Below are 24,376 nucleotides of genomic sequence, written 5' to 3'. Positions count from 1 at the left end.
CCGCAATGACAGGCTCATATTTTTTGTTATGATACCTCACCTGTGGGTGACTCACGTTGGATCACCGAAAAGCGCCTACAATTTCATAGTCGGAATCATGGACTTTTTTTCCTAGCCTCGCTTTAGTGTGGTGGTGGTTATGTTGAGCTGTGGTTTGTCCGGCCAGACTGCGGAAAGCGAGGTCACAGTAGGATGTGCTCGACCCGTTAACCCGTTGAAGCTTAGCCCAGCGTTGTTAACACTCAATTTCCGAACTTACGACCATGAACACACATCAAGTTTTTATTTTATTTTATTTTTGAACTTCTTTTCTTGATGACTATAAGTTCTACAATATTCCATTTATTGGATTCCTGAGACGTTCAACGAAAGGGAAAGAGGTGTATGATTGAAATATATATTCTTAACAAGCGTTCATATCTGGCCCTCAACATCGTGAGGCTTGATCATTTTCCCCGACTAACTATCCCTATTGTTGAATGCACTGTCAGCAGTCCGCTGAAAAGTAAAAAACTCCAGTCAGAATTTGACTGCTTCGATTGACCGTTGTGGTGGTTGTAAACCCAGTCCATAAACATAATCTACAAGAAACACAAAGGCCTGATAGAAATGGTATTGTCCACACCCTTGACTTTCTCCTGCGGACAAAATGGACGTACAAAACAGCTCGCTAGACCAGGAAATTGAAGGAGATCAGCAGCCCAGTGAATTGCCAAACCTTAGCGAAAAAGACAAATCGCAGGAAACTTCTGATCACGTCCCTCCATTGGTAAGTGAGACGATTCGTCTTCAAATATTTTGGCTGACCATTTCAGCCCTCCCCTTCGCAGCAGGAAGCTGAAACAAGACATACCCTGGTGACCGAGCCATCAGCTCGACTTATTGGAATCTATCGACGTGTATGGGAGTCATGCGTGTCCAAACACATCGATGGCCAGAAACTAGAGCAGAACAACCTTGTTTTAAAGGAAGTTGGTGCGCAACTGAGAAAAGAGAGGGACCTTCTTCAGCTTCGCCACGACAAGCAGCTATCCCGGCTGCGAGTTTTCGAACAGGCATTGGAATTATCCCGGGAGAGGCTGAGTAGCGTAATCGATGGCTGGAATCACCCTTCGAGACTCAATCTGGCAGGGCTACCGGACATTGCAAGAGAAGGATGAAGGACTGTCTATTCGAGGCGATGTACCCTATTTTGTCAGCATAGAAATACCATAGTTGACTTTACGAATCAAGTAAAAATGCCGCTCGCAAAAGATCTTCGATTTCTAAGTACTTGCAAAATCTAGAATGTGGAATAGCTTCTGCTTCAATTTATGCTCACTGAAAAGTATTGAAAAAAACGGCATGTTCTGGACCAATCTCACGTGTAGTTACCCAAAATGTTATGCACAAAAAATCTCGGATCAAGGGATACCGTCGTGGATAGCGCGACTAGCGAAGGAAGTCTCAAGTGACCGGAATGTGGTAGGGGTTCCATACGAGGCCACAGGGACAGTCGGAAGTTAGTGCCTATTGCACCAAAATCATGCCAGGAGATCGTGTCTAGCAACTATCCGCGTACCCGAACCTAACAGAAATTCACAGGCGGTTATATGGGCCTATAAAGAGAGATAATATTTTGAGAATTCTCTGGTTCAGGAAAGACCGTGGCCTAGTTGTGAACACTATATGTCGGAGTCCACAACAAGTCTTCGTTGTTGCCTGTATCATCCAAATCTTGGGCATTGGGAATGACTTCCTCAATCCCCGTGATCTCCTTGATCCCCAATAAACCCGAGTCAATGGCCGAGACCAAGGCATCAATATGTGTATCCCACACCTCGCACTTCCCTTTCTCGTACCCCCGAATGCAAAGATATTCCAGACTATCAGGGAGAGCCCCTGGTAGCAGAAATGGTTGTCTTGGCTCGTTATTTTCCCTGACACCCATGGCAAAATATACCAAAAAGCCGATGCCCACACTCAATTGCTTCAGGGCTCTGAATTCCCTCAGTGAGCAGCTATTACTCGAGATGGACCGGAGTACTTGGCGTTCATCCTCATCCCCCTCATCATCACTTGGGAGCGCGTCTTTATCAATTTCCACGTCAACCCGACCCTGATCAAAAAAGGGTGGGCAGAAATAGACCATCTCATGCTCGGCGTCGATGTCCAGGACTTCCAATGTGTCTTTGTGCGGACAAATTGATTGGATGAAGGTCTTGGCATTGAACGGCGTGCTCCAACCTCCTAAAATGCACCGGCCACCGATGGTGTAGTGAAATTCTCGCAGTACTTTGCAGGACTGAGCGAGAGAGATAAGAAACTTGGTTGGGAGGGAAGAGTGATGGATATGGATTCTGCTAATATTGGACGATCTGGGCTCGAGTAATACGCGCGCGTAGCATTCGTCATCATCGCAGAGGGCATCGGTGCTCAGGGATTCAATAGATGGGAGGCGGTCGAAAAAGGTTGTGCATTCCAGGAAATCGATGGCCATGTAATAATGGCCATGCGAGTGTCTATCGTCGACTATCATGTACACCTTGCGAAGATTTTGAAGGTATGGAGTATTCGCCGGGTTTGCGTTGGCCCGACGGAGAAGTTCTTTGAGGGGGAAATGAACCTTATCCTCTTCTGGTATCTCGCTACCCCTGTCAAATCCAGGAAATAGACTGAAAGGTTGTGTCATCACTAGGGACTCCAGATTGGGTGACACTGAGATGAGAATCGCGGCCAACGCCTGCGCAATGAAGGTCCCATGAATGTGACCATGGCTGCTCGTCTGGTGAGCCAGGCTAAGCAACTAATAAGGGGTTGATTTTCTTACTTGGATCCATAAGCGGTTTTTGGAAATCCAACAGGATTCCTAGGAATGGTTTGGCCTGGAGGGTCCGTGCTGTTTTGCATGAGCATGTTGAGCACCGCGCTTTCTTGGGCGCCGGCAAAACCTGCGTTCTGCACAGCCGCGTGGAGCAGAGCCCTATCGCCCGCACTGAGCTTCCGCTGCTCTGCCGTCTGGACGTAGTGGCGCTCCTTGCTGGGCTGTCTAGTCTGCACGATCTCCCGTACATAGTTTCCCAGCTTAGGGCTCTTGAGGATCTCCATCACGAGGTCGAACGTCTTGTTGATGCTGTGGTCTTCCGGGCCGACACGGATCTGGTAGCACCGCTCGCGTGTTTTCATATCGCACAGGCGATGGATTGACCGGCATGACTGCCCCTGCCACAGAGCGGCCAGATCTCTAATCAATGATACACGAGGAATGACCATCCCTTGTATCCCGAGAGGGAGGGTCAGAAAAACCATATTGGAGATGTAGGATGATCCCGCGTCGATCCGCGCCCCCAAAAACCTTGGCACCTTGGCATTCATCTGCTATATATTTATGCATTGTGACCGCACCAGACTACTTTCAAGTCCCGTATGAAGGTACAAAGAACCATCCAATCACTACGGAATCATCCGATCTGCAAACCAGGCTGTGAAAAATGGTAGGCGGCAAGATCAGCTGGCTCAGAACTTGGGCATACATTGCGTGTAGATGGAAGCAGCAGGACCCATGTAACTATGAGTCTCTAGGTGGAGCTGTTCGGGGCATTTACCTAGGTCGGAATTTATTTACACAAGACTGCCTAGGTACAGAATGACAAGGATACCGAGGTATATGGCCGCCGTAGCAGCGGCCCAAGCGGAAGAGTTTCTCTTACTTGTTCCAGTCGATCAAGCTTATAGTGGTCCGATAGGTGACGCTCAATAACAAGCCCGTACAGTGGAAGAGTTCCTTCTTTTTCCAATAAGACCTTCTTTTTCCAATAAGAGACTAATTGAATTAGAAAATGATACATTGCAAAGCGTCGCCTTTTCCCTGCAAACTATGCCGTCGCTCGAGGTTCTGTCAGCATGAGAACCCAGTAGTTCTCCTTTGCAAGCTCGGAGTTGTTTGTCCTTTCCGGCAGCTTTTCATTCTGACCAATCATATAACTATCGCTGGCACGGTATACAATACCTTGACACTCCGGATGAAGAGCACATATACCCAGCATTGCGCTGACTCTGAGCGACGATCCCAATCCTCCAATGGGCTTCTTGGGCTGGTATTCCCTACAGTGGACCCGGAGCCATTCGTGGGGCCCTGCCAAATCAACTTAGTAAAGCCGCAAAACCGTGCGCATAAGTATTCCCTTTAAATGATGCTGGAACTAATTCTGAAAGCGCATGATTGGCGGTTGATAATTCAAGAATATCGCATCATTGAACTTTTCCCCAAGACAAGGAAGTAAGCTCAATGGATTTGCGCCTCTGACACGGGGTGGGTTCAACCATCCACCTTGCTCGACCTGGCATCGGACCACTCTGCCCAAATGATTTCACAAACCCAGTGATCGCAGAGCCGACGAACATTCTGTTTATATAGACTCTCAGATGCCTCGCTTTCCCATGCCCCGCTTTCTCTAAGCCAGGGTTGGCAGACATCTCATATTAGAACACGCCATAATGAAATACTCATAGCTTTACCTTCGACCGGAAACAACGAAGATTGCCACTAGATCCCATTTCGGATAGGGTCTACTCGGAAGATCTTACTGAGAAGCAACCCTTTTAATTTAGGAAGAGCAGAGAGAAGAAAGATTTGCATTCAGATAGCTACTTGATGATCAGCCATATTCTCCATACGAGACCTTACCGATTTGCTCATTGTTAATTCAACTCGGTCCTTGCGTAACGAGAAACAGAAACCTGTTACCAGAGCTTACTTGCTGCCAGTAAATACCATTGATAGATACATAGTCTGAAAAAGGGATCTTGTGAACCAAAGATCATCTACTAGTAGACGGCTCTTGGAAAGCCAAATATAGTTTTCGTAGGTCCGAATCCCTCTGCAGCAACACTTCAGGTCTATCGCACTCCACAAGTTCCCCATGCTTGAGCAGAATCACCCGGTCGAACCAATGAATATAACGATGCCGATGTACCACCGATATGATAGTTTGCTGAGAGAATTCCTTCTCGATAATGTCCTGCATGATCGCCTCCGTTTCCCAATCGACGCTAACACAAGAAAATCATTAGTTTCTACCTCAATAAAAATCCAGAGATCCATAATTTAATAGAACGATATTAGCACATACCTGCTTGTAGCCTCATCCAAGATCAACAGAGAACTTTTCTTCACAAGGGCCCGAGACAAGGCAAGCAATTGCCTCTGTCCGACCGACCAGTCCGCAGTAGAGAACTCCATGTCCAAGCCCCCTTTGGCGCGAACTCGATCCCAGAGGCCCACCTTCTCAATGGCATGGACCAGTTCCGCATCGATCACGCACTGGCGAGGATCGAGATTGAAGCGGAGGGTGCCTGGCATAAAAAATGGGTCTTGGGGGACAACGTTGATGCGCGAGCGGATTGTGCTTCTCGGAATCTCGGTGAGGTTCCTGCCGTCTATTTCGATCCGTCCGGACTGAATGTCAAGCATCTGGAGCATCGCCATGATAAGTGATGTTTTTCCACTACCGGATTGTCCGCAAATGGCGATTTTCTCCCCCGGATTGATGGTCATGGTAAGACTTTTAAGGATCGAAGTAGTTGAGTGGCTGCCTAGCTTAGCTTTTGTACATATAACAAAGATAGCCCCACCAAAGTGAGATGATACATACTCATATCCAGCCGTAACGTCTGTGAATTTTACCTCACCATGGTATGGCCAGTCATGCGGCAGTTGAGGAGCAATTGAAGATGCCACACCGCGTTCTTCCGAGGGGGTATCTTCTATAAAGCGCTGGACGCGCGTGACGGCCCCGATAGAGGTTTCAGTCATGGTCCACATCTTAAGGGCATTTGCTAAGGTTTGATTTAGTGTCAGTAAAATGTTGAGTGCAACTCCAATGGATGCTGCATTAAATCGATCTTTTAGAGATGTGACCATGGCGATCAGAATGACTGCGATCGCCCCAACAGTCAAATCCAAAACCAGAATGAGCCATTGCTGGATACTGTAAAGCATGTATACCGGTCGCTGCGATCGGTTTAATAGGGAGTGGCTTTTCTCTCGCAGCTGGAGCCCCCAGTTGAAGGCTCGGATGCTTGATATGCCGTGGATGGTCTCGAGAAAGTGTGTGTAGAGAGGTGCTTTGGCCTCGATGTCTAGCAATCGGACCTGTCGGGATGTGCGCAGATAATATGACTGAATGAAGAATAGAACCACACCCAAGAGTGGGACCGAGGCTGCCAGGTATCTACCAATGGCACAGATGATAATAATGTTGATAAAAACATGAACGACATCTGCCGAGTGTGTAAGCCCCAGCATCTTGATATCGGGGAAGGGTTAATACTAGTTACGCAGTTGACAGCATATATCGGTAGCATCATATCAATAAGTTCCAAATCTTGACTGAACCTATTTCAGATGTATCAGAAACAACGGAGGCAGAAGATTGTGAAATTATCAATACCTATTCGTTATTGAACCCGTGTCCACACTTTGGTAGAAGCTAATCGATGCCCTGCAATAGTAAATATAAGTATGACAATGTATGGATGTTGGACTATGATAGCTCACCTAAGCGCTGTTTTGAGAAGATCGGAATGCAAATTCAGCGCAGTATTGTTAAGGGCTGGAACAAAAAGCAACCTGCGATCTCCGGTCAGCTCTGAAAACAAATCGCATCTAAGACACGTACCAGCAGCCAGTTACGAGACTCAGAAATGCCAACCCAAATACCAATCCGTAAACACCGAGATACATTCCCAGCTGCTTGTTAGGTTGCTCTTCATTTGCCTCAACCCACCATTGAATCCATAATGCTAGAAGAAGTTAGTTTTTCTTTCTTCAAACCAATGTGACTCAAAACCAGACAGACTTTGAAAGCTGGAGCAGAACGCCTCAATAATAGTGAAGGCCAAAAAGGAGACCAAAATTCCGTATCCTGCGCTCCGAAAGTAGTATGTGTACACGCGCCAATTTCCGTTCCGTTTAACACGCATGGCCTTTTTATTGTCGGCTGTTTGCACAGCATCGCTGGTATGATCTTTGTTTTCGACAACCGTGAGGTGGAAGTTTGACTTCTCCACCGTTACAAGAGGAGGATTCGCCGCTGGCTTCTGAACCTTTGAGACAATCCCTGGTTTCCTAGATTGTATCTCACTGTATGACCCCGAATCTGTGATCTTTCTCTCGTTCATAGTCACAATTGTATCTGCATGGAGTAGCAACTGATCTATAAGTTGTCTTAGAGCTGGTCCTTGATCGCATCGCAACAGGGATTACCCGCCCTCAGGGCATCTCAAGACGTACCTGTACTCATAGCGAGAATAACCGATATCCCCGATTTTTTAAAGTGGCCGTCTTTGCCTAAAAGCCGGTTCGAGATAAAAGCAATACTCGTTGAGTCGAGCCCGCTGAACACATTGTCCAGGATCACAACGTCAAGCTTAGAGTAGACTGCCCGGGCTAGCGCCTAGAGATAAGAAGAGAGGACTCATCAATACGTGCAAAGATAGTTGCATGTTATGCAGAATGACTCACAATTCGCTGCTTTTGGCCTCCACTAAGTGAGATGCCGCCGCTTCCAGCTAGATGCATGTCACCTTCCACAAGAGCCCTGAGGTCCTGTTGCAGGCCACAAGCCTCGCATGTGAAGTCATACCATGCTTGGTCAAATTCCAGGAATCCGATGATATTGGCCCGGATGGTATTATTCGTGATCCACGGGATCTGTGGACAATAGGCCGCTCTTGAGAATGAGGCTGTTCTGGAACCATCTTTAACCATGTGTTGACTGAGGATGCTCTCAATCAGAGTTGACTTCCCACATCCAACAGGACCGACGATCATCGTAATGCCATGATGAATATTGAGGGTCAGATGGCGGAGCACGGGATCTTTGTCTGAGGACCATGCTATGTCCGCATCTTGGAATGAGATCAAAAATGGACAAAACTTTTCAGATGACGGGACAGGCTGAGCCTCGTCTTCGTATTTTGCGGATGAAGGGGTGCATTTCGCACAATATGCTTCAATCCGGTCAAAGCAAGCGATAGCCTGCCATAGTGCGGGCATGACTTGGCAAAATATGAGCAGGGGATTTGTGAGAAGAGAAATCAAAGCGAGGGATGTGAATGCCTGAGTAGAGAGAATTGACCCATCGTGTCGCACAACAGATATTATTGCGTAGATTGTGAACGTAGCGAAGGGAGCGAAGACAACAGGCACGTTCGCTGAATTCAACGTCAGTTCATGTCCGAGTGGCCCTCTCATGCGTTTCGGGTACTCACAGAGCGCAATCTGCCATATCAACAACTTCCGGAAAGTGACTGAAGTTTTCACTTCGATTTCACGCAGACGTGACACCAGCGGTAAAATGACATCGCCAAGCCCGAGCATTTGTACAGCCTTCATGCTGCCTAACGTGTTTGCTGTCACTTCCAGTCGCTTTTGTACTCTCTCGATCCATTGTTTTTGCGCCTGTCCAGATAGGCTTGACACTGGAACCATTCCTGCCACGGATGCTGCAGATAAAGCTTCTTAGCAATTTCTCTTGGACCAATATATCTGTCAAAATCAGATGAGGGAATTATTACCCAGTGAGGTGACAAGAGGTATAAAGCAGGCAAGCCCGATCTCGCGCTCTAATAACCAAATCGCGATCCCCACCTCTATAATAGACGCCCATGCCTCATGCAAGTTTTTCAAGTTAGCCACTATCCGTTCAACATCGGTACCCATCAATGTAATAGCTGCGGAATCAGTCAAATCAGCCGCAGTCATGTCGATAGTCTGGTCATAGATCATAGAAATAAGACCAGATCGCATCATGGTGAGTAAACGGTATGTCTGGCGCCAGTATGCGGCTTTGGATATCTTTTTGCGACCGTTAGCGAGACATGCTATATTCGCAGTGCTGAATGCATACCTACCGCCAACCCCAGATATACTAGAATATACGCACCTATGAGTCCAGTTCCGTAAAACTTAGGCTCTGACGCTGATGAGTCTCCGATATATTTCAGAGTTGCTGTAATCAGAAAAGGCTGCGTAAAGGTAAAGCAACTGTAGGCCAGGCGTGGGGGGATCGCGGAGACATAAGCCCATCCGTATGCGCGAAACACAGCTTTGACTAAGCGATAATGACCGTTTTGGCTTGCAAAGTCCCAAGACTGTCGAAGTTTACCGCCAGAGCATTGCCCTTGAAGATTCGTGTCAACTTCCGGAAAATTCTCGACTTCGAGAGCTTCTTTATACCCTTTCTGGAGGAATGGCAGTACCCAGATAAAGAAGCTTCGGCTCCAAAACCCGACCTTTCCTTCATCGGTACTGCTATAGTGGCGAGAGTTCAGAATATTAATTTTTGGAACAGACTCAAGGGCTACGACCGCCACCGTCAAAAGGAAGCTGGCTAGCGAGAGATATCGACAGACTTCAACGGATGGTATTTGCCATAGTGAGCGCAGCTGAGGCAGTCTGCAAATGCTAGACGCCGAGAAATAGAGCACGAGGAGATCCGAGGGTCTCACAGATCGCTGGTCCTCTACGAAGGAGGCGTATGACGCTGCAAATGTTGCTATGATGTTGAGTATGACTGCTAGCAAGGAAGCCCGGGTATGAAGCGCCGATTTTTGGGCTTGAAAAGCCGCAAACAGAACCTGGAGAACAAATAACACGGCGATAAGGCACTGCTTGAGATCAGCCACAGTCGGGGAAGGTATAAGGAGGGACCTTTACTAGCTTGCAGACCGCTAATCTGTATGAGGTGATTTTGACCGGTTCGTGCCGAAGAAACCAAAGCCGTATGGGTAAAAGTATTAAGAGAACTGCGGCTGGCAGAGATGTGAAAAATATGTCTTCAAATAAGAGCGTAAAGTCAAAGGCACGACAATCGATGCTGACGCGAGGGCCGAGGCGATTGTCGGACAAGCACAAGCTGGTTTCCATTAATACTTTGCGAGGTATATTGTGTGTCCGAGTAAATTTGATTGCATTCGAGGAAGATTACTTAATTCCATGGGATACAGCGCCGACTTATATATAGCTACCTCAAGGACTGACTCGGAGCAACCGCAATCAATTGCCTATTTAGGAAAGATCTGTTGTTGAACTCCGAAAAATGCAAACCCTCTTTATTCCGATCAAACACTTTTATCGATGTAATAACTTAGCCTTAGACATAAGGTCTTTTGAGTCTAGACCTCGCCAAAAGGTCGCTTACATAGCACCTTTCCTGTCTGCAGGTTTTGTCAAGGCCTATATTCAGCGACTATGTTTTCTCCGAGATTTCTTGTATTTACTATGCACGCTAAATCGGGAGGCCCACAGCATGATTGTGTCAGAGAAGTTGGCGATGTCGATATTCACAGCGGCCCTTCCACCATATACAGCTATGTACACAATGATCAAGGAGTTCGGAAAAAGGCACGCATTATATACAGGATTAATTCCCCACAAAATCCGCATGAATAGTAATGCTCACCGCGCGGCGAAAGAGATCAGAGAATAAATTATAGAAAATTTTCAGCCTCCCAATTCTTACGAGGTCTGCCCTTGCTCGTGATGATGTTCGTGCTCATGTCCATCTTTGACTTCATTAATTCCTGAACTCATCATCACGGGCACCTCCAAAAGCTGTTTGTGAAACATCGTCGGGTTCATAACCAGTCGCCTGCAATGCCGCGCATGAGCGACACTATCGAACCTCCGTTCCATTACCACCCCCGTTTCCCTCATTCGTATATACTTTTCCCAGTAGAACATGCAGTGTGCAATATGCCAGTCTCTCAGGCTCCAGAAGCTACCTTTGCTGTCTCCAAGAAGTGCAATCTGTGCCTTTCCAATCGGGATGGTCCCATTTGCATCTGCATAGTAGGGCCATGACCCATCGGAGTTCGGACCCGATCGGTCGAACTCCACCGTCAGTTCGTCGTCCCGGCAGTGAGGGGGTAACCAAGCTGTAGCCAGTGAATCGTACACACAATGCTTAGAAAGAGCTTCTTGGACGCTGCTCCCACAGTCACACAGGTTCATTATAGGTCCCAGGGTTTCGGGTCTGTATACGTCGGCTTTGGGTGAAGGCAGTCCAATCAGGTGAAAAACTTGAAGGCAGATGGACATGAATCCCCAAGAAGCTAGGAGAACTGTTGTAATTCGGGTTGCCGCACTCAAGCATCGGCTGTGGCGTCGGTCGGAATGGTACAGCGGCAGTTGATCGGTAGGATTGATACATTCTTCGTCACCAGTGATGTTGGCAGAGGGAGGTCTGCCCTTAGGAAGAAAAGGCATCTCCATCAAGTCCATCTGAAATGGTACGGGGCACAACGTGTTTATAACCGCGAGAAGGCGATTGGATCGCTGTGGTTACATCAAGTTCTGTCCCAAGGATAGACTATTATCAAGGGCAACAGCAAGCAAGGTTTCGAAGCCAAAAAACAAACAAACAGAAAAACACTTTGGTTTTGTGCAAGAGTTCTGAATATAGTGGCAATCAGCAATGAGCGCGATAATGCGTCGTTCTTAAGGGTTCTCACTGCTCAAAGCTTCTGTGGCACACTCACCTAGGAATGCTTCTCTTTCACTGGGATCAGGCTTGGAATCTTGACCAGAATAACGTAATGGGAAGGGGCGTTGTGCAGGTCAATTTTATCACTACTGATAAAGTGATGAGGGGAATACTTTGGCTAGCAGCTCGCTCTGTGTATGCAATATGGCAAAGCATGGACCCACCCTCTTTCCAAACAGACACAGTAGCGCCCTAGTGGATCTAAGGGACTACCCTTGCAAATCGTGAGATCTTAAGTTAGCGCGAGATAAGGGGGTATGAGCAAGGTTTTACTGATGGCGAGCCTTCAAGTAAACCGTAAGCTTATATCTCTCTCAGATGAAAAGGTACTACTTCCCTAAGCCCGGTGTGTGTATCCTGTTTTAAAAAGAACCTGTGATATACCCATGCAGCTGACTGCAGGAGACATCTGTAAGCATTAGACCCGAATTATCCTAGTGTGGATGTCCACTGCATGCACATGCAGATAATCGCAGATAAGCACTATGCCGGAAGAGTGACCTTAGTTCGATCCGAAAGCCAGCAAGTCAGTCCATTGTTTCTTTTTCAGGAATAACTCTCAGGTGATGAAGAGACGAATGGAATAGATTTGATGTACTCCGCAGCCAGAAATGGCAAATTCGGGATTTACTGCGCTTACAGCAGCATGCATTTGATGAAAAATTTGGAGCAGGGTGCTTTGGTGGAATTGAGTATCTACATAGTGCTTCTTGCCAGACCGTTTTAGATATGGCCAACAATTTTCACCACTGGCATAAGGCTTTATTATGCGCCAACAGCTCAGCATTTACTCGACCATAGAATACAGAAATTCGGGAGTTGTGATGACACGACTTACAAAAGAAAATAGACGAGTGGGAGTTTCTTGACAAAAGGAAAAAAAACCTCTTTACTAGATCTCTGAGAGTGGGCAGGAAGTATCAACTTGACGACACGATAGGAAATTCATTCTGGCTAGACCTGGCTGTGACCCTCCGCCCGCCCCTCATGATGGGAGGGTCGGACCTCTACGAGCCTGGGCCTGACTGTGACTCTCTGCGGTTCGTTGAGGGTCCCCCATTATGACCGACAGCAAGCCGCATATACAACGCCTTACCTATTCAGGACAACGCTTTAGTTATTGTAGACACTAATCAATCTGGAGCAAAAGAATCACGTGGAAAAGTGATGCTTTTTACCTATTTGTCTTTTTTATGGACTCTCAGTGTCACCAAAGGGTCACAGCCAGGTCTAGGGAGGCGGCTCGCTTGGATGACCCGCTCGCTTTTGAATTACGTTGACTTGTATCATAAATCTCAACAGAGTTATCAGTGTCGGATATCTTAGATTCAAAGTTCTCGAACGATAGTTTTAGGTAGTCTAGTGAGAATGTCCACCATTCCCGACCTCCAGAGTATGATCACCTAAAGCGATTCCAATTGTGTCCGCCTTCTCTCCGGTATAAGGGTCGCCTAAATCAGGAAATTAGCATTTTCAGCACCCAGAGTCATGCCTCATAAGTATTCTTACCGTAAATAGGATGCACGAGTAGGCCTTGCTCGAAGGCGTCGAAAGAATGTTCTGCCATCCAGTGCTCGAGGGGCTCCCATTTGACACATTGATGTTTTGCTTTATCAACCGCCAAAGGGTGTTTTTGTCTTATTTGAAATATTAGCATCGGCGGCATAGGGTGACCTGTGATAATGTCTTACCCAGCTCCCCAGTAGAAGGGGATGACTGTAGTATCGGCGTTGCATTGTACATATTGCCTCAACCAATCAACACAGTGTTCTGAGTTTGAATCGGTAAGCATCAACTCCTCGAGAACAATGCTCAGTTTTAGCTGCTCCGGCCTCACTCACCAGTATGGTACAAAAGGCGCGCGTCATCTTCTTCAGTCATGTTAGGGTAGTAAGAATCCCGATGAATGTAGTGATGGAATCTCTTCAGGCAATGCAGCCCATGAAACACCGCTAACGTAGCAAAATAACCAGATCCATCGGCAAGTTGGATGACGTTGTCATCATGGGCGAATGGGCCAAGTTCATCTCTCTGAAGACGAATATTTTGGTCTACAAAGATAGTTAGCGGAGCTGGGCTTCTCGAGAGGTCATCAAAGGATTGACAGCGTCCGTACGTTGCATGATGCTCTTCCAATCTTCGGCAAGCTGGGGTGTCGGCTTTCCGTTGAAGTGTCCTGGTTTTTCAGGATTCAAGGTTCCATTGGGCAGATACACAGGTAGCAAATCTAGTTGTTGCCCCTCATATCTGATAACATCGCGAGCAGGCGCTGTTGGGTAGGTGTTAGCTCTGTGTTAGATAAAGTCACGACTTCCCTCTCAAGAACACTCACTCTCTTCGAAAAATGGGTAATGGGAGTATTGAAGATTAAGCCAGGTGTAAAACAAGAAACCTAATATCACGTTCAGCGATAATAAGAGAGCGTTCACGCAGATAGCGATTTTGTGTCGCTCGAGCCAGGAACCATTGCGGTGCTTGAAAGTGAAGCTGTCTAAGCCATCGTCTTCCAAGCGAGTTTCATCACCGCCGTGAAGCAAAGATTCCACGGAGGCATTATTCTCAGGATTCAGACTCGAATACTTCTCCATTGAGACCTAGGTCGAGTGGTGCTAGCAGCTTGACTTCCATTCAATGATATAAGAAGTGAATAAATCAAAAATGGAATCCAAAAGTTGTTACGATTGTCAATAATCTCATGGCCATAATAATCATACTGGTGGGTAATATAGGACCGAAGCTCTGATCAGGCCAATGGAATGCTATTCGTAAGCTTACGTGCAGGGAAAGGCATAATACACTCGCTGACATGCGCTATAGACAGGGGACAGCGGGCTCTGGGCTAGCGAAGGCTACATGTGACTGAGCAATTTCAGCTAAGTTAATTGGTGCATCAATGGCACTTGTATAATGCCCCACATTGTATGGGCGAATAAGAAATGAGAAAGTAAGCATGCATAGAAGCACGAAATAGGTATGCGCAATACCCTAAATATGCATCCAAGCTCGGTGTCTGGATCGAGTCCATGAGAGGGTAAACCCTGGCGCGAGATACTGGACATCTACACCATGAAAATCCTGTCATCACCTGCCTTTTCCTGGTGTTCACGGTTTTAATAATAATATAGGGCTGGGAAAAAGGGCCAGAGACAGAAATATAAAAGCTGGCAATGTTGCCCATTTGTTACATCCACACATCAGCTTTGACAAACATCTTGTTTCAACATATCAGTTCCAAATCCTGAAGTCCTTCGCCAACCTGATTTTGAATCAAGATCACTCTCTAAGATGCATCTTGCCAGCACTATCTACATCGCCTGTGCTTGGGCTATTGGAGCACAGGGGCTCGTTGTACACTCTCGTGGGGAAGCCGATGAAGCATGGAACATCAACAAGCGCGCCGAGGCTGACGAGGCCTGGAATATCAACAAGCGCGCCGAGGCCGATGAGGCCTGGAATATCAACAAGCGCGCCGAGGCCGATGAGGCCTGGAATATCAACAAGCGCGCCGAGGCCGATGAGGCCTGGAATATCAACAAGCGCGCCGAAGCTGACGAGGCTTGGAATATCAACAAGCGCGCCGAGGCCGATGAGGCCTGGAATATCAACAAGCGCGCCGAGGCCGATGAGGCCTGGAATATCAACAAGCGCGCCGAAGCTGACGAGGCCTGGAATATCAACAAGCGCGCGGAGGCCGATGAGGCTTGGAATATCAACAAGCGCATCGAAGCTGATGAGGCCTGGAATATCAGTCAGTATATCTACTCAATCCCTTGATCCAAGAATGTGCTAACCTTTGTAACTAGGTAAATGAGCACACAGTCAAGCAGCAAACTTTGATTGTGACATGTTTTGGGCGAACATGGATGATGATCAGAGTTTTCGAAGGGTTATGAAGCATCACTGTTGATACCTGAGCACATGAAGGCGGGTTTGATGTCGGTACTGCGAATATTGTTGGTGCTGTTGAAGAGTTCATATAGCCTTATGAATGCATATTGAACTGAATATCTCTTGATACCTTTCGTTAGCTGATGCGATGAGTCGTTCCTAATTTGCTTATTCGGTCGAAAATATTAGGGTACATGTAAAAACAATTCATTGCATGAAACCTCGAAAGCGATCGAGGGTTCTGTTCTGTAGAAGCAGTGCCTTGTTGCTGTTGTTGTAGGAAGCCTAATTCTGATGTGCGTTTCAATACCCATCTTTTGAACAAGATCAGATCTTGCTTAGAGATGGTATATACTGGACTAAAGATGGTTGTTGTGTAGAAGTCAGGTGAAATTTAACAAAGGGTCCTGAGTCCAGTGGATATTGTCAAACCACGCTATGAAATCAAAATTACCGTCCAAATCACAACCGTCGTACCAATCTTTACATAAATTAATATCCGGAGTCAAGGGAGCCGGCTGGGGATATTCGGGGGAAAGAATTCGATCGAGTGGCCGTGGACACTTCCTAGTGCCCATGGACGGGCGATGTCGCAGTCTAGTCCCAGGCTAGCATGATTCTGCTTAGTATTTCCTATTTCGGCTGCATAATACTGCTGACTGTGCAGATAAAATACTGTTATTTATATATGTATCGGTGTCGTCACTTTTATTATTAAATAATATAGCATCATATAGTATAAGGGAAGTTAATATATTATTCAAGTCTTTATTATAAAATCATATGTTAAGGAACCACTTAGAATATAGAAGTGTGGTGGCTTATAGATGAAGGAAATGTGAAGGGTCGAAGTTAAATTGATTCAATACTAACTAGGAATGAAACAAGCGGGACAGTAATAGAGGTGACAGGCAAGGCGGTGGCAGAACGGAAGCGTGCAAGAGTGGAAGGCTATATGGCAGGGCCATATAGTAGGAAGCGGGTCTAACCCGTTACAATAATATGATATACTATTTTTAGCCGAAAGTCGTTCTAAGATAATTCTCTGACTATAAGTAGAATACCTATAACGCATTAAATTTCCTATTTTGGGGAAATCCAACCGGAACTCCGATTGGACAGTGAAACAACACCGCTAGTGCCAGCGGTCATGGATGTGGCCAACGGCCTTCGCTAAGCCCTGCCTCAGCACTGCAACATCATTGGAAGGATCAAATTAGCACTTCACGAATCAATTTCCACTACGGTAGCCTTGACAGCTAGTCTCGTATTCATCTTGTGCATTCCCTTGCGTCGAATTAGTGCCACACCCTAAATGTGACGGGAGCAGAGTCCCGATGAAGAAGTGCATTTGTACAAGGGGAACTAAACTGAGGACAGCAAGAGGGAAAGAAAGAGACATGAAGCTCGAGGAAGGTCAAGAAAAATTCCATCCTTCGCCACATGCTTTCATGCCAGTTCTATCGTTCCTTATCCTGTCACAAAATATGGCTGACGTGGCACCGAAAAGAGACCTGCAGTTAGATCGGCACCAATGGAGTAATTCATTGAGGGGTTCTTAACAAACACAGGAGGTGAGATAGCGGGCTCAGGCTCTAGTCTTGTCAGGAGCTACTACTAACGAGCTATTGGCCTCCTGGTAAGAAGTACCTTTTACCCCTGTATGACGCTTAGATCAGGCTGGATGGCGGGCCGTCCCTCCTTGGGGTCCGTGTGCGATGAGGCGCGACCGGGTGGATTATTCCGTCCAATAGAGTACTGTCGACATAGCCTGTCTAGCGCCATCAAAGGATTAGAATGGCAAAGTCAAGGTTACATCAATTATAGGTCTCCTGCAAGTCTCTGGACCAGGAAGCAAACAAGATACCTAGGTACTGATAAATCACTCGCAGACCACAGCGATATCGGTGTTACATGCACCCTCTTCTTTAGGCCATACAGTGAGTGAGCCATTATGGTTACAATCATGGACTATCACACACGAAGAAGACTCCAAAATCGCATGGCGCAACAAAAGTTTCGTATGTAATATGCATTCTACAATTGGTTTGGAAACTAAATGAAAGATTTAGGGGAGCGGAGTAAGAAACAGAAGCATTCCCAGGCAATTCAACATCAGGACCACAGCTCTCCACCCGTTTTGAACTATTCCCCGAGTGATCAGATCGGCCATTATGGCGAGATTGCTACCACAGAGACCTGGACAGAAACCGCCGTACCGTCCTTGATTCCAGGGCCCCCGAGCTCTCATTTCTTCTCACACCAAAGCTCGACGCTCAATACCATTCCAGGGGAACTGTATACACCCCAACAATATCCCGAGCTCTCGGGCCTGAATAATGATCAGCCAAATTTCTCTAATCCCCCTGAAATGTTATTCTATCCAGAAACCCAGGTTCGCTCGTTTCCGACGTCCACATGTACACTGTTTTGTAGGAAAGAAATAACTAACGTTGGCGTTTGCAGGGCACGAATGGACTGTTAGAGCTCGACTTGACCCTTGCGGGACTAGCGACGGGTGGCTGTGGACAGAGAAAAGAACCGCCATCTGAACAAGAAACATCAAATCTAGTGTCAGCTGCGTTATTGCATACGCCGGAAATAGTATTGGATGGCAACCAGGACAGCATTTATTCCCCGCTTGACGATGATGGATGTGTAAATCTTCCCCTTTCTGTTTCACAAGGTCACCTTTACCTAAAACATTGGCTAATACATTTTGCAGCAGACTCCCGAGGATAGGATAAAAGATAATGCGCTGTTAGTACTGCAGATCCAGAAGGTTCACTTCGGGAAACAAGCACAGGAGCAGATGCGCAGGTTGATCTCAACATATGATCTAGGGGTTTTTCTCCAGATATTTCCCTCCGATCCTCATCTGAAGAAGGTGCTTGAGACCGCCAATGATATATTCTCTTCAACATGGAAGTAAATTGGGGATTTCATCAGCATCATAAGGCGTCATGCAATATAACAGGTCGCGGAAGCTAAACATCAGGCTCAGCGGACAGCCTAAATCATAGCACCATAAAGCAATACTATATACGTACAACATACCCCATATAATGGATCGCTTTGCGGAACTTCCAGTTTTGTATCTAGCAACCGAGATTGTAAGATGATGTCCAGCCGCTCTAACAAATTGATCCATTCGCGTCTTATTATTAAATCAGACTTTGTTTAGGTTTCGTATAGGAGAATTGTGAGAATTCTGTGGAATTGGATGACCCTGAAGCCCCAAAGTTCTTGCGACAGGATGCTGAATGCACTACGCACGAGAGTAGGGATCAATGTTCAATGTAATGATATTGGTGGTGATTATGGTTGAGTTGTTGATTGGTTGGAGAGAGAGAGCTAGCTACTGAGGGTGACAGATGGTGCATCAGGTGATGCAAACCCATCAAACAAGAGAATGGGCCATGACTGCTCATCACTGGGTGAAATCCACGGGATGGAGCTCCCTGCCACAGGACATAGTGGGCTCCCAGCCATCACAAACTCGTGTTGAAGCGCTTGGATGTTGGTCGAGGAAATGAATGGACAAATATCAGCACTAGGCCGATAAAAGAGGTTCCTGCTCCTCGTCGTTGTTTCCCCGAGCCGGCGGTCCAAGCTGAATTTGACAGATGGCAGCGACGGCCATGACGAAGAAGAGTGATGCCTGTAGAAACGGCAGTCCCATCCAGGCATTTCCGAGATGCATACCCAGCCGAAACAGATTGGTGAACAGTGGACCTGCGACAAGCACACCGACTGACTGTGCGATGGCTGACAGAATACAAAGTGCCGACATGGTCGGGTAGTACAATTGCTGTGGCCAGACTGCGAGTAGTTATCCGGAATGATGAGCCAATTGACAGGATAATCTGGCCGCCAACTAAGATGGCTGGTGTCGGGGCGAGGAAGATGGCCCCGAAACCGATGATTGAAAAGTTTCTCGCTTCCACTTTAACATAAAGCTAGTAAAGTGACTATAAGCCGAATTTTAAGACGGAACTTTTTATATGATTCAATATAAAACCCTACGAAAAGTTTTAGAAGCTCGGGAGTCGGAATAGGTAGGTTAGGAAAATCCGGGTCTATAGACTCATTACGAGAAATCCTCTATCTACTAATAATTAGGAACTAAGATCGGTGAAATATAAGTTAAACTTATAGAGCCTAATTGCTAACTATATAGTAATTGAGTATCGACTGTGCAGAGTAATGGGCTCAAGTACGGCCGAGCGGACGGGAAGCCCTGTTTTCCACACCCTGTGGTCGTATGTACTGTGTTATGTGTATATGGGGATCATACAATGTATGTGGATAGTGTGATGGAATAAGTGCACTATATAACGTATTTCACCACCCAGTGGTCCCTCTCAAAACACATGGTAAAAGCGATAAATTACAACATGATATTGCAACAATGGTTATCTATATAAGCTTTCTCTTATAGCCTAATGCTCTTTATATGGTGCCTAGCCACTTATTAGAGTTTAGGGGAACTTAGTAAATTAGTGACTGAGATATATATATTTCTGGAGTTCAGCGATGTGTTTTCGATACCATAATAATGCAAGTTCTCAATTTATTCAACATTGATACATGATACTAAAAATGCCTATCAATTGCCGTTGGCGAGTAATTAAATCAAATAGGAGCGTTGGTTAGTGAGATAGAAATGAGGAATTCATCGTTTTTACTATGTGTTTCAGGGTGGACCACTCGGTGAACTACGTTAATATTGTCTTCTTTATCGCATTTAACATCATGCACCTATTTTCCTAGTAATATCGTACTATTTTGAAGGGATGCAACTGTCCCCTACTATGCCTTTATAATAACATGCAATTTCTTGATTAAATCATTGTGTTACTTCTTGCCATTACTCCCCCTATAGAGATTCCATTGCTTCTTTATAATTCCTAGGGATGCGGATTTGCTAGGATTTCAACCCCTTAGGGTGTAGGGGATAGTAATTCATATCACTAGCAGGGCATATCTTCTCCTATCGCATTAAATAGCGTCGAATCTCTCTGATAAATTCCTCTGTGTGCTAGAGGTTGTTAGTGGTAGTGGGAGGGGCGTAACCAGAAAATCCGTAGATGACGAAGCAGTTAGTGATGGTGTTGGCATATATCCTCTTGGGATAGCTGAATTATTTGTGTATTTAGGAGTAGCAATTTCATAAGATCTTTGATGTAAAAAGTATTAAATACCGGGACGATAAAGGCCTAGACAATTATGGTGATGATTCCGCAAATTAGGAACCCAAGGCCTCCGAGAAGCCATATCGATATAAACTAGAGAGCTACGCAGCCACGGTCTATTTCGCCACTTAGTCCTAGAGAACGTTCCAATAATGCCAAACAGTCCTTGTGATAGGACTGATTGTTTAGAACATCAATTCAAATCACATTGTGTCTTATCAAGCACATAAAATGGAGTTTTCATGATCTCTAGAAAGTGCGCTGATGGTGTTTGAGTTGGCTAGAAGATTCTATCCGATTTCCTCTACAACTTGGCTGCAGGTTCCAGTAAATGCCTCATCTCAGAGTTTGGGTACTCCACATTTTGGGACGAGTCAGGTCGCTGTCGATCCCATGCCCACTTTCCCATCAATTCTGGTGCCAATTCCCCCTCAAGCATCTGTGTGATGTACTTGCCAAGCACGGGGAAAAACTTGTATCCATGGAACGAACCACAAGTGGCGATGTATAGTCCTTTGGAGGCAGAGTGAGGCGAAATGATAAAGTCCGAGGTTGTGGTGAAAGCGTCCCTTTTTTTCTCAAGTGTTAAAAAGGTCAATCGTTGCGTTATCAGGGGGTCACTAACCAGCAGATGCGGTGCTTTGTCATCTCCCATCTTGCACTTTCGGGCCCATACCACAGATTCCTCGCCTCTACGATGTCTTGCTTGAGAGGTCCAGGAACCCTCCATTGGTTGTAGTCATGCGTGGGTGGAGGTGAAGAGATGTAATGCCCCGGAAGTACCTCTCGGGTGTTTGTAAAAATCTTAGATCCCCACCACTTCAGCTCTCGGTCTTTAGTAGGGGGAAGGGTGCCAATGAAGGGCTTCCCTATGAATTGTTAGTGGCATTGCATACCAATACACCGGGAAAGCGTACCTTCAGCGGGTGTGTAGCCCTGGAAGCCAACAGGCATGTCTTTAAACTTTTTGTATTGTTCCTCGTTGAGTTGTGCCATTCCGGTCGTAATGCCAGCCGCAAGAATGCGCTCTCCAGCTCGTAGCCCAGAGTTGCCGCTCTTCACAGCACTCCACTCCAGCAACGTCGGTGTGAAAGCCCCAGCAGCGACGATAACATGCGTGGCCGACAATGTCTTTCCAGCTCGTGTCTTTACACCGGTGCAAGACCCATGGCCATCGAATTCAAGGTTAGTAACAGATGCAGTGACATATGATACACCCAATTCTAAGCACCTTTTTGTCACTGCCCGAAGAGCGTCTCCGGCGGCAGCCCAACCACTAGCCCTATTCACAAGAACCTCCTTGACACCGGTGTAGTCAGCGTTATCAAAAATTCCTCCATAAAGCTTTCTAGCTTCAGCAACAGGGAGAGCAATAATATCATCATTGCGACCAAGTTCCTTGTGGTTTGTGATGACATTTTGCGCGTAGTCGCTGCGGCAATTCCAGTAAACCCCAGTCTGGTGAAAGTGTGGCTGCCAAAGAGGGTCGGATTTAAAAATCTCTTGAGCCTCTAGAGCAAGTCTACAGTAGACCTTGTCGTCGTAATCGGCACGGATAACCTTGTTCCAATCCCATGATGCAGCCACGCGCGACTCGGCATCATATGCATCTCGATCAACCAGAGTTATCGATGCATTAGGATACTTTTGGATGAGGTGGTAGGCGGTTGATACACCAAAGACACCCGCGCCGATAATAAGGTATGAGGGATTGCTCGAGGTCATTTCGAATAAGACCTTACAAATTTCAGAACGTGATTGACAGATGTGCTATTGAAATTGAAAATTCTCTTTTTCTCTCTTCGTGCGAATGCTAATATTTATCTACGAATCGAGAGTCATCTTGATTCCGATGGACGGTCCGTATCGGGCGGGGGAGCCGATCTAGCCGATCACATGAAGTCTACTACTACCCTAGATCTAGTCACATCTACTTTAAATTGAGCAATTGGAAAGCAAATAAGATATCAAATCATGCTAAGTAATGATTAACATACTTTTACAAATTTTTTAAAAAAAAATTCAATTACGATCAAAGGTCGGCCAACAAGAGAGGTGTAGGTTTCGATGCCGGTTCACGGTCCGTCCACGGTCCGTATCGGGTTGCCACTAGAACACCTGGAGAAACCACCAATAGGTTTGCACGGTTTGCAATCCGAATGCCGCAAGTTGGTATCATATAAAGTCATAATTCTAACATCTTAATGGCGGTGTGTTGTATACATTTAGTGTTGTTACGGTTACTGGAGAAGGGGAGGAAGAAGAAGAAGAAGAAGAAGAATAATTGTAGTTCAATCTAGCAAAGAGTAGGGTAATTATACGCTGTGTCTTACAAACAAGCTGCTCAGTCTGCAAGCAGACAATGGGAGATGAGATCATCCAACAAGTGTTATAATAATAATATATATGCCAAAGAAGCAAGTTCGACTTCGATTGAAAGAAAGGTAGAGAATAAACCAAGCTTCATCTTGGACTCTGGTATCCTCTTTGATTTCTACCTACAGTAGAATTATACAAACCATCTAAGTTTCATATATACTGGATTACTTTATAGGAAGCTGACCAATTTCAAGTGTACTCAGTAAAGCCTAACTAAGATCATATGACACCAAACGTCCTCCTCGACTTTATCCTAAGAGCAAAGCAAATTTTAGGCAGTCTCAGCCTCAATTGAATATTAACACAACACCAAAATAGCCGCTCGGCTTTCTATTGTGATTCATTTGTCCTATTTTCATGCCACTATAGCCCCAAGAACCCACGCAAGCTTTTCCAAAACTGCTCAGATATCTTTCGAAATAACCCAAATCTTCATTTATCATTCGTAAACGAGAATAGTCGGGAGCTTTCCCATTCAAATTACACTGTTGAATGGATATGCGCCTTGCCGCAGACTGAGTTGGTAGCTGCTGGTACCATGTTGGACGATGAAGATCCCATTCTTCAAGGAGCTGATCTAAATGACATTAACTCTTACCTCATAGGTAGAAATGGGGATCATAGGGTGGTCGTTTCTTGTTTACCCGTAGAGTAAACATGAAACTTTTTCGCTGTTACTGTGGTAAAAGACATGGTGCGCCGCTTCCCAAATCCAGAGAAATCCACGCATGGGAGATGTTGAAATTTGCCAAGGTCCAAATCTCACTTGATTAGCCTCGCTCATGCATGGGAGATGTCGCAATTTGCCAAGGTTCAAATCTCAGTCGATTAGCCTCGCTCACGCATGGGAGATGTCGCAATTTGCCAAGGTCCAAATCTCACTCGATTATCCTGGCGCTGAATAATCATTCTTCGGTGATATTTGACCACACTCTGTTAGTTCAACAGAAAATTGTTTACAGCCGATCATCGTTAATTGACCATATCTCTTATACAAAATCCGTTGTATGGAAGCTGAGTCAGCTGATTTTGGCCAATTAAGCTGCTTTAGAAAGTACCGTTGATCTCCACCTTTTAAACGCTCGAACCACCTCTTAGCAGCGCCCGCCCGAGATCAGCGGCGACTCAAGCCGTTCCTTTCGGGCTGAAGAGTATTAAATTGCATGTAAACCAATATATACGTGTCTTGTACCTACGGAGTCCGGGGGCTTTGACTTGGCGAACAATTTACTGAACTGTACCTTCTTTTCACTTTTCGAACCAACCTTAGAGGGGTCGTATGCAAGGAGATGGGGCTGTCAGGGGCCAAAGCATAACTCCTCCTTCCGTTGACGAATGCAAGTGCTTCTCGCTATGTGGAGGTTTTGAATTTATATGATTGAAGGA

General features: G+C 46.0%; 10 protein-coding genes across 10 annotated transcripts; 4 read left to right on the top strand and 6 right to left on the bottom strand.

Moving 5' to 3' along the window:
- Positions 1-649: 649 nt before the first annotated feature.
- On the top strand, positions 650-1,160 carry N7447_004310 (uncharacterized protein; the record flags this gene model as incomplete). Its single annotated transcript, XM_057228585.1, has 2 exons — positions 650-769; positions 816-1,160. The coding sequence occupies 2 exons, from the start codon at positions 650-652 to the stop codon at positions 1,158-1,160; spliced, it is 465 nt and encodes a 154-aa protein (XP_057087926.1).
- A 491-nt stretch (positions 1,161-1,651) lies between these two features.
- On the bottom strand, positions 1,652-3,288 carry N7447_004309 (uncharacterized protein; the record flags this gene model as incomplete). The annotated part of the gene is made up of 2 exons (XM_057228584.1): positions 1,652-2,777; positions 2,810-3,288. 2 exons carry the CDS (start codon positions 3,286-3,288, stop codon positions 1,652-1,654), a joined length of 1,605 nt encoding a protein of 534 aa, XP_057087925.1.
- Positions 3,289-4,799: 1,511 nt separating this feature from the next.
- N7447_004308 (ABC transporter transmembrane domain type 1) lies at positions 4,800-8,377 on the bottom strand (the record flags this gene model as incomplete). The annotated part of the gene is made up of 11 exons (XM_057228583.1): positions 4,800-5,031; positions 5,112-5,570; positions 5,634-6,261; positions 6,312-6,376; positions 6,432-6,482; positions 6,539-6,610; positions 6,660-6,783; positions 6,840-7,196; positions 7,274-7,436; positions 7,505-8,196; positions 8,254-8,377. The coding sequence occupies 11 exons, from the start codon at positions 8,375-8,377 to the stop codon at positions 4,800-4,802; spliced, it is 2,967 nt and encodes a 988-aa protein (XP_057087924.1).
- A 728-nt stretch (positions 8,378-9,105) lies between these two features.
- On the top strand, positions 9,106-9,378 carry N7447_004307 (uncharacterized protein; the record flags this gene model as incomplete). The annotated part of the gene is made up of 1 exon (XM_057228582.1): positions 9,106-9,378. The coding sequence occupies one exon, from the start codon at positions 9,106-9,108 to the stop codon at positions 9,376-9,378; it is 273 nt and encodes a 90-aa protein (XP_057087923.1).
- Positions 9,379-10,501: 1,123 nt separating this feature from the next.
- Positions 10,502-11,266, bottom strand: N7447_004306 (uncharacterized protein; the record flags this gene model as incomplete). Its single annotated transcript, XM_057228581.1, has 1 exon — positions 10,502-11,266. The coding sequence occupies one exon, from the start codon at positions 11,264-11,266 to the stop codon at positions 10,502-10,504; it is 765 nt and encodes a 254-aa protein (XP_057087922.1).
- Positions 11,267-12,887: 1,621 nt separating this feature from the next.
- N7447_004305 (oxidase ustYa family protein) lies at positions 12,888-14,116 on the bottom strand (the record flags this gene model as incomplete). Its single annotated transcript, XM_057228580.1, has 6 exons — positions 12,888-12,979; positions 13,038-13,165; positions 13,220-13,298; positions 13,370-13,579; positions 13,645-13,797; positions 13,861-14,116. The coding sequence occupies 6 exons, from the start codon at positions 14,114-14,116 to the stop codon at positions 12,888-12,890; spliced, it is 918 nt and encodes a 305-aa protein (XP_057087921.1).
- Positions 14,117-14,813: 697 nt separating this feature from the next.
- N7447_004304 (uncharacterized protein) lies at positions 14,814-15,302 on the top strand (the record flags this gene model as incomplete). The annotated part of the gene is made up of 1 exon (XM_057228579.1): positions 14,814-15,302. One exon carries the CDS (start codon positions 14,814-14,816, stop codon positions 15,300-15,302), a length of 489 nt encoding a protein of 162 aa, XP_057087920.1.
- Positions 15,303-17,418: 2,116 nt separating this feature from the next.
- N7447_004303 (uncharacterized protein) lies at positions 17,419-18,348 on the top strand (the record flags this gene model as incomplete). The annotated part of the gene is made up of 4 exons (XM_057228578.1): positions 17,419-17,437; positions 17,489-17,811; positions 17,883-18,074; positions 18,142-18,348. 4 exons carry the CDS (start codon positions 17,419-17,421, stop codon positions 18,346-18,348), a joined length of 741 nt encoding a protein of 246 aa, XP_057087919.1.
- Positions 18,349-18,969: 621 nt separating this feature from the next.
- N7447_004302 (Major facilitator superfamily domain general substrate transporter) lies at positions 18,970-19,209 on the bottom strand (the record flags this gene model as incomplete). Its single annotated transcript, XM_057228577.1, has 1 exon — positions 18,970-19,209. One exon carries the CDS (start codon positions 19,207-19,209, stop codon positions 18,970-18,972), a length of 240 nt encoding a protein of 79 aa, XP_057087918.1.
- A 1,706-nt stretch (positions 19,210-20,915) lies between these two features.
- On the bottom strand, positions 20,916-22,336 carry N7447_004301 (NAD(P)/FAD-dependent oxidoreductase; the record flags this gene model as incomplete). Its single annotated transcript, XM_057228576.1, has 3 exons — positions 20,916-21,180; positions 21,237-21,480; positions 21,529-22,336. The coding sequence occupies 3 exons, from the start codon at positions 22,334-22,336 to the stop codon at positions 20,916-20,918; spliced, it is 1,317 nt and encodes a 438-aa protein (XP_057087917.1).
- Positions 22,337-24,376: the final 2,040 nt, after the last annotated feature.

Source organism: Penicillium robsamsonii (genome assembly GCF_028829455.1).
Source record: "Penicillium robsamsonii strain IBT 29466 chromosome Unknown utg000002l_segment0_segment0, whole genome shotgun sequence".
NCBI classification, from domain to species: Eukaryota; Fungi; Ascomycota; class Eurotiomycetes; order Eurotiales; family Aspergillaceae; genus Penicillium; species Penicillium robsamsonii.
The sequence above is the reverse complement of the archived record's forward strand: the minus strand, read 5'-3'. Positions and strand labels throughout refer to the sequence as shown.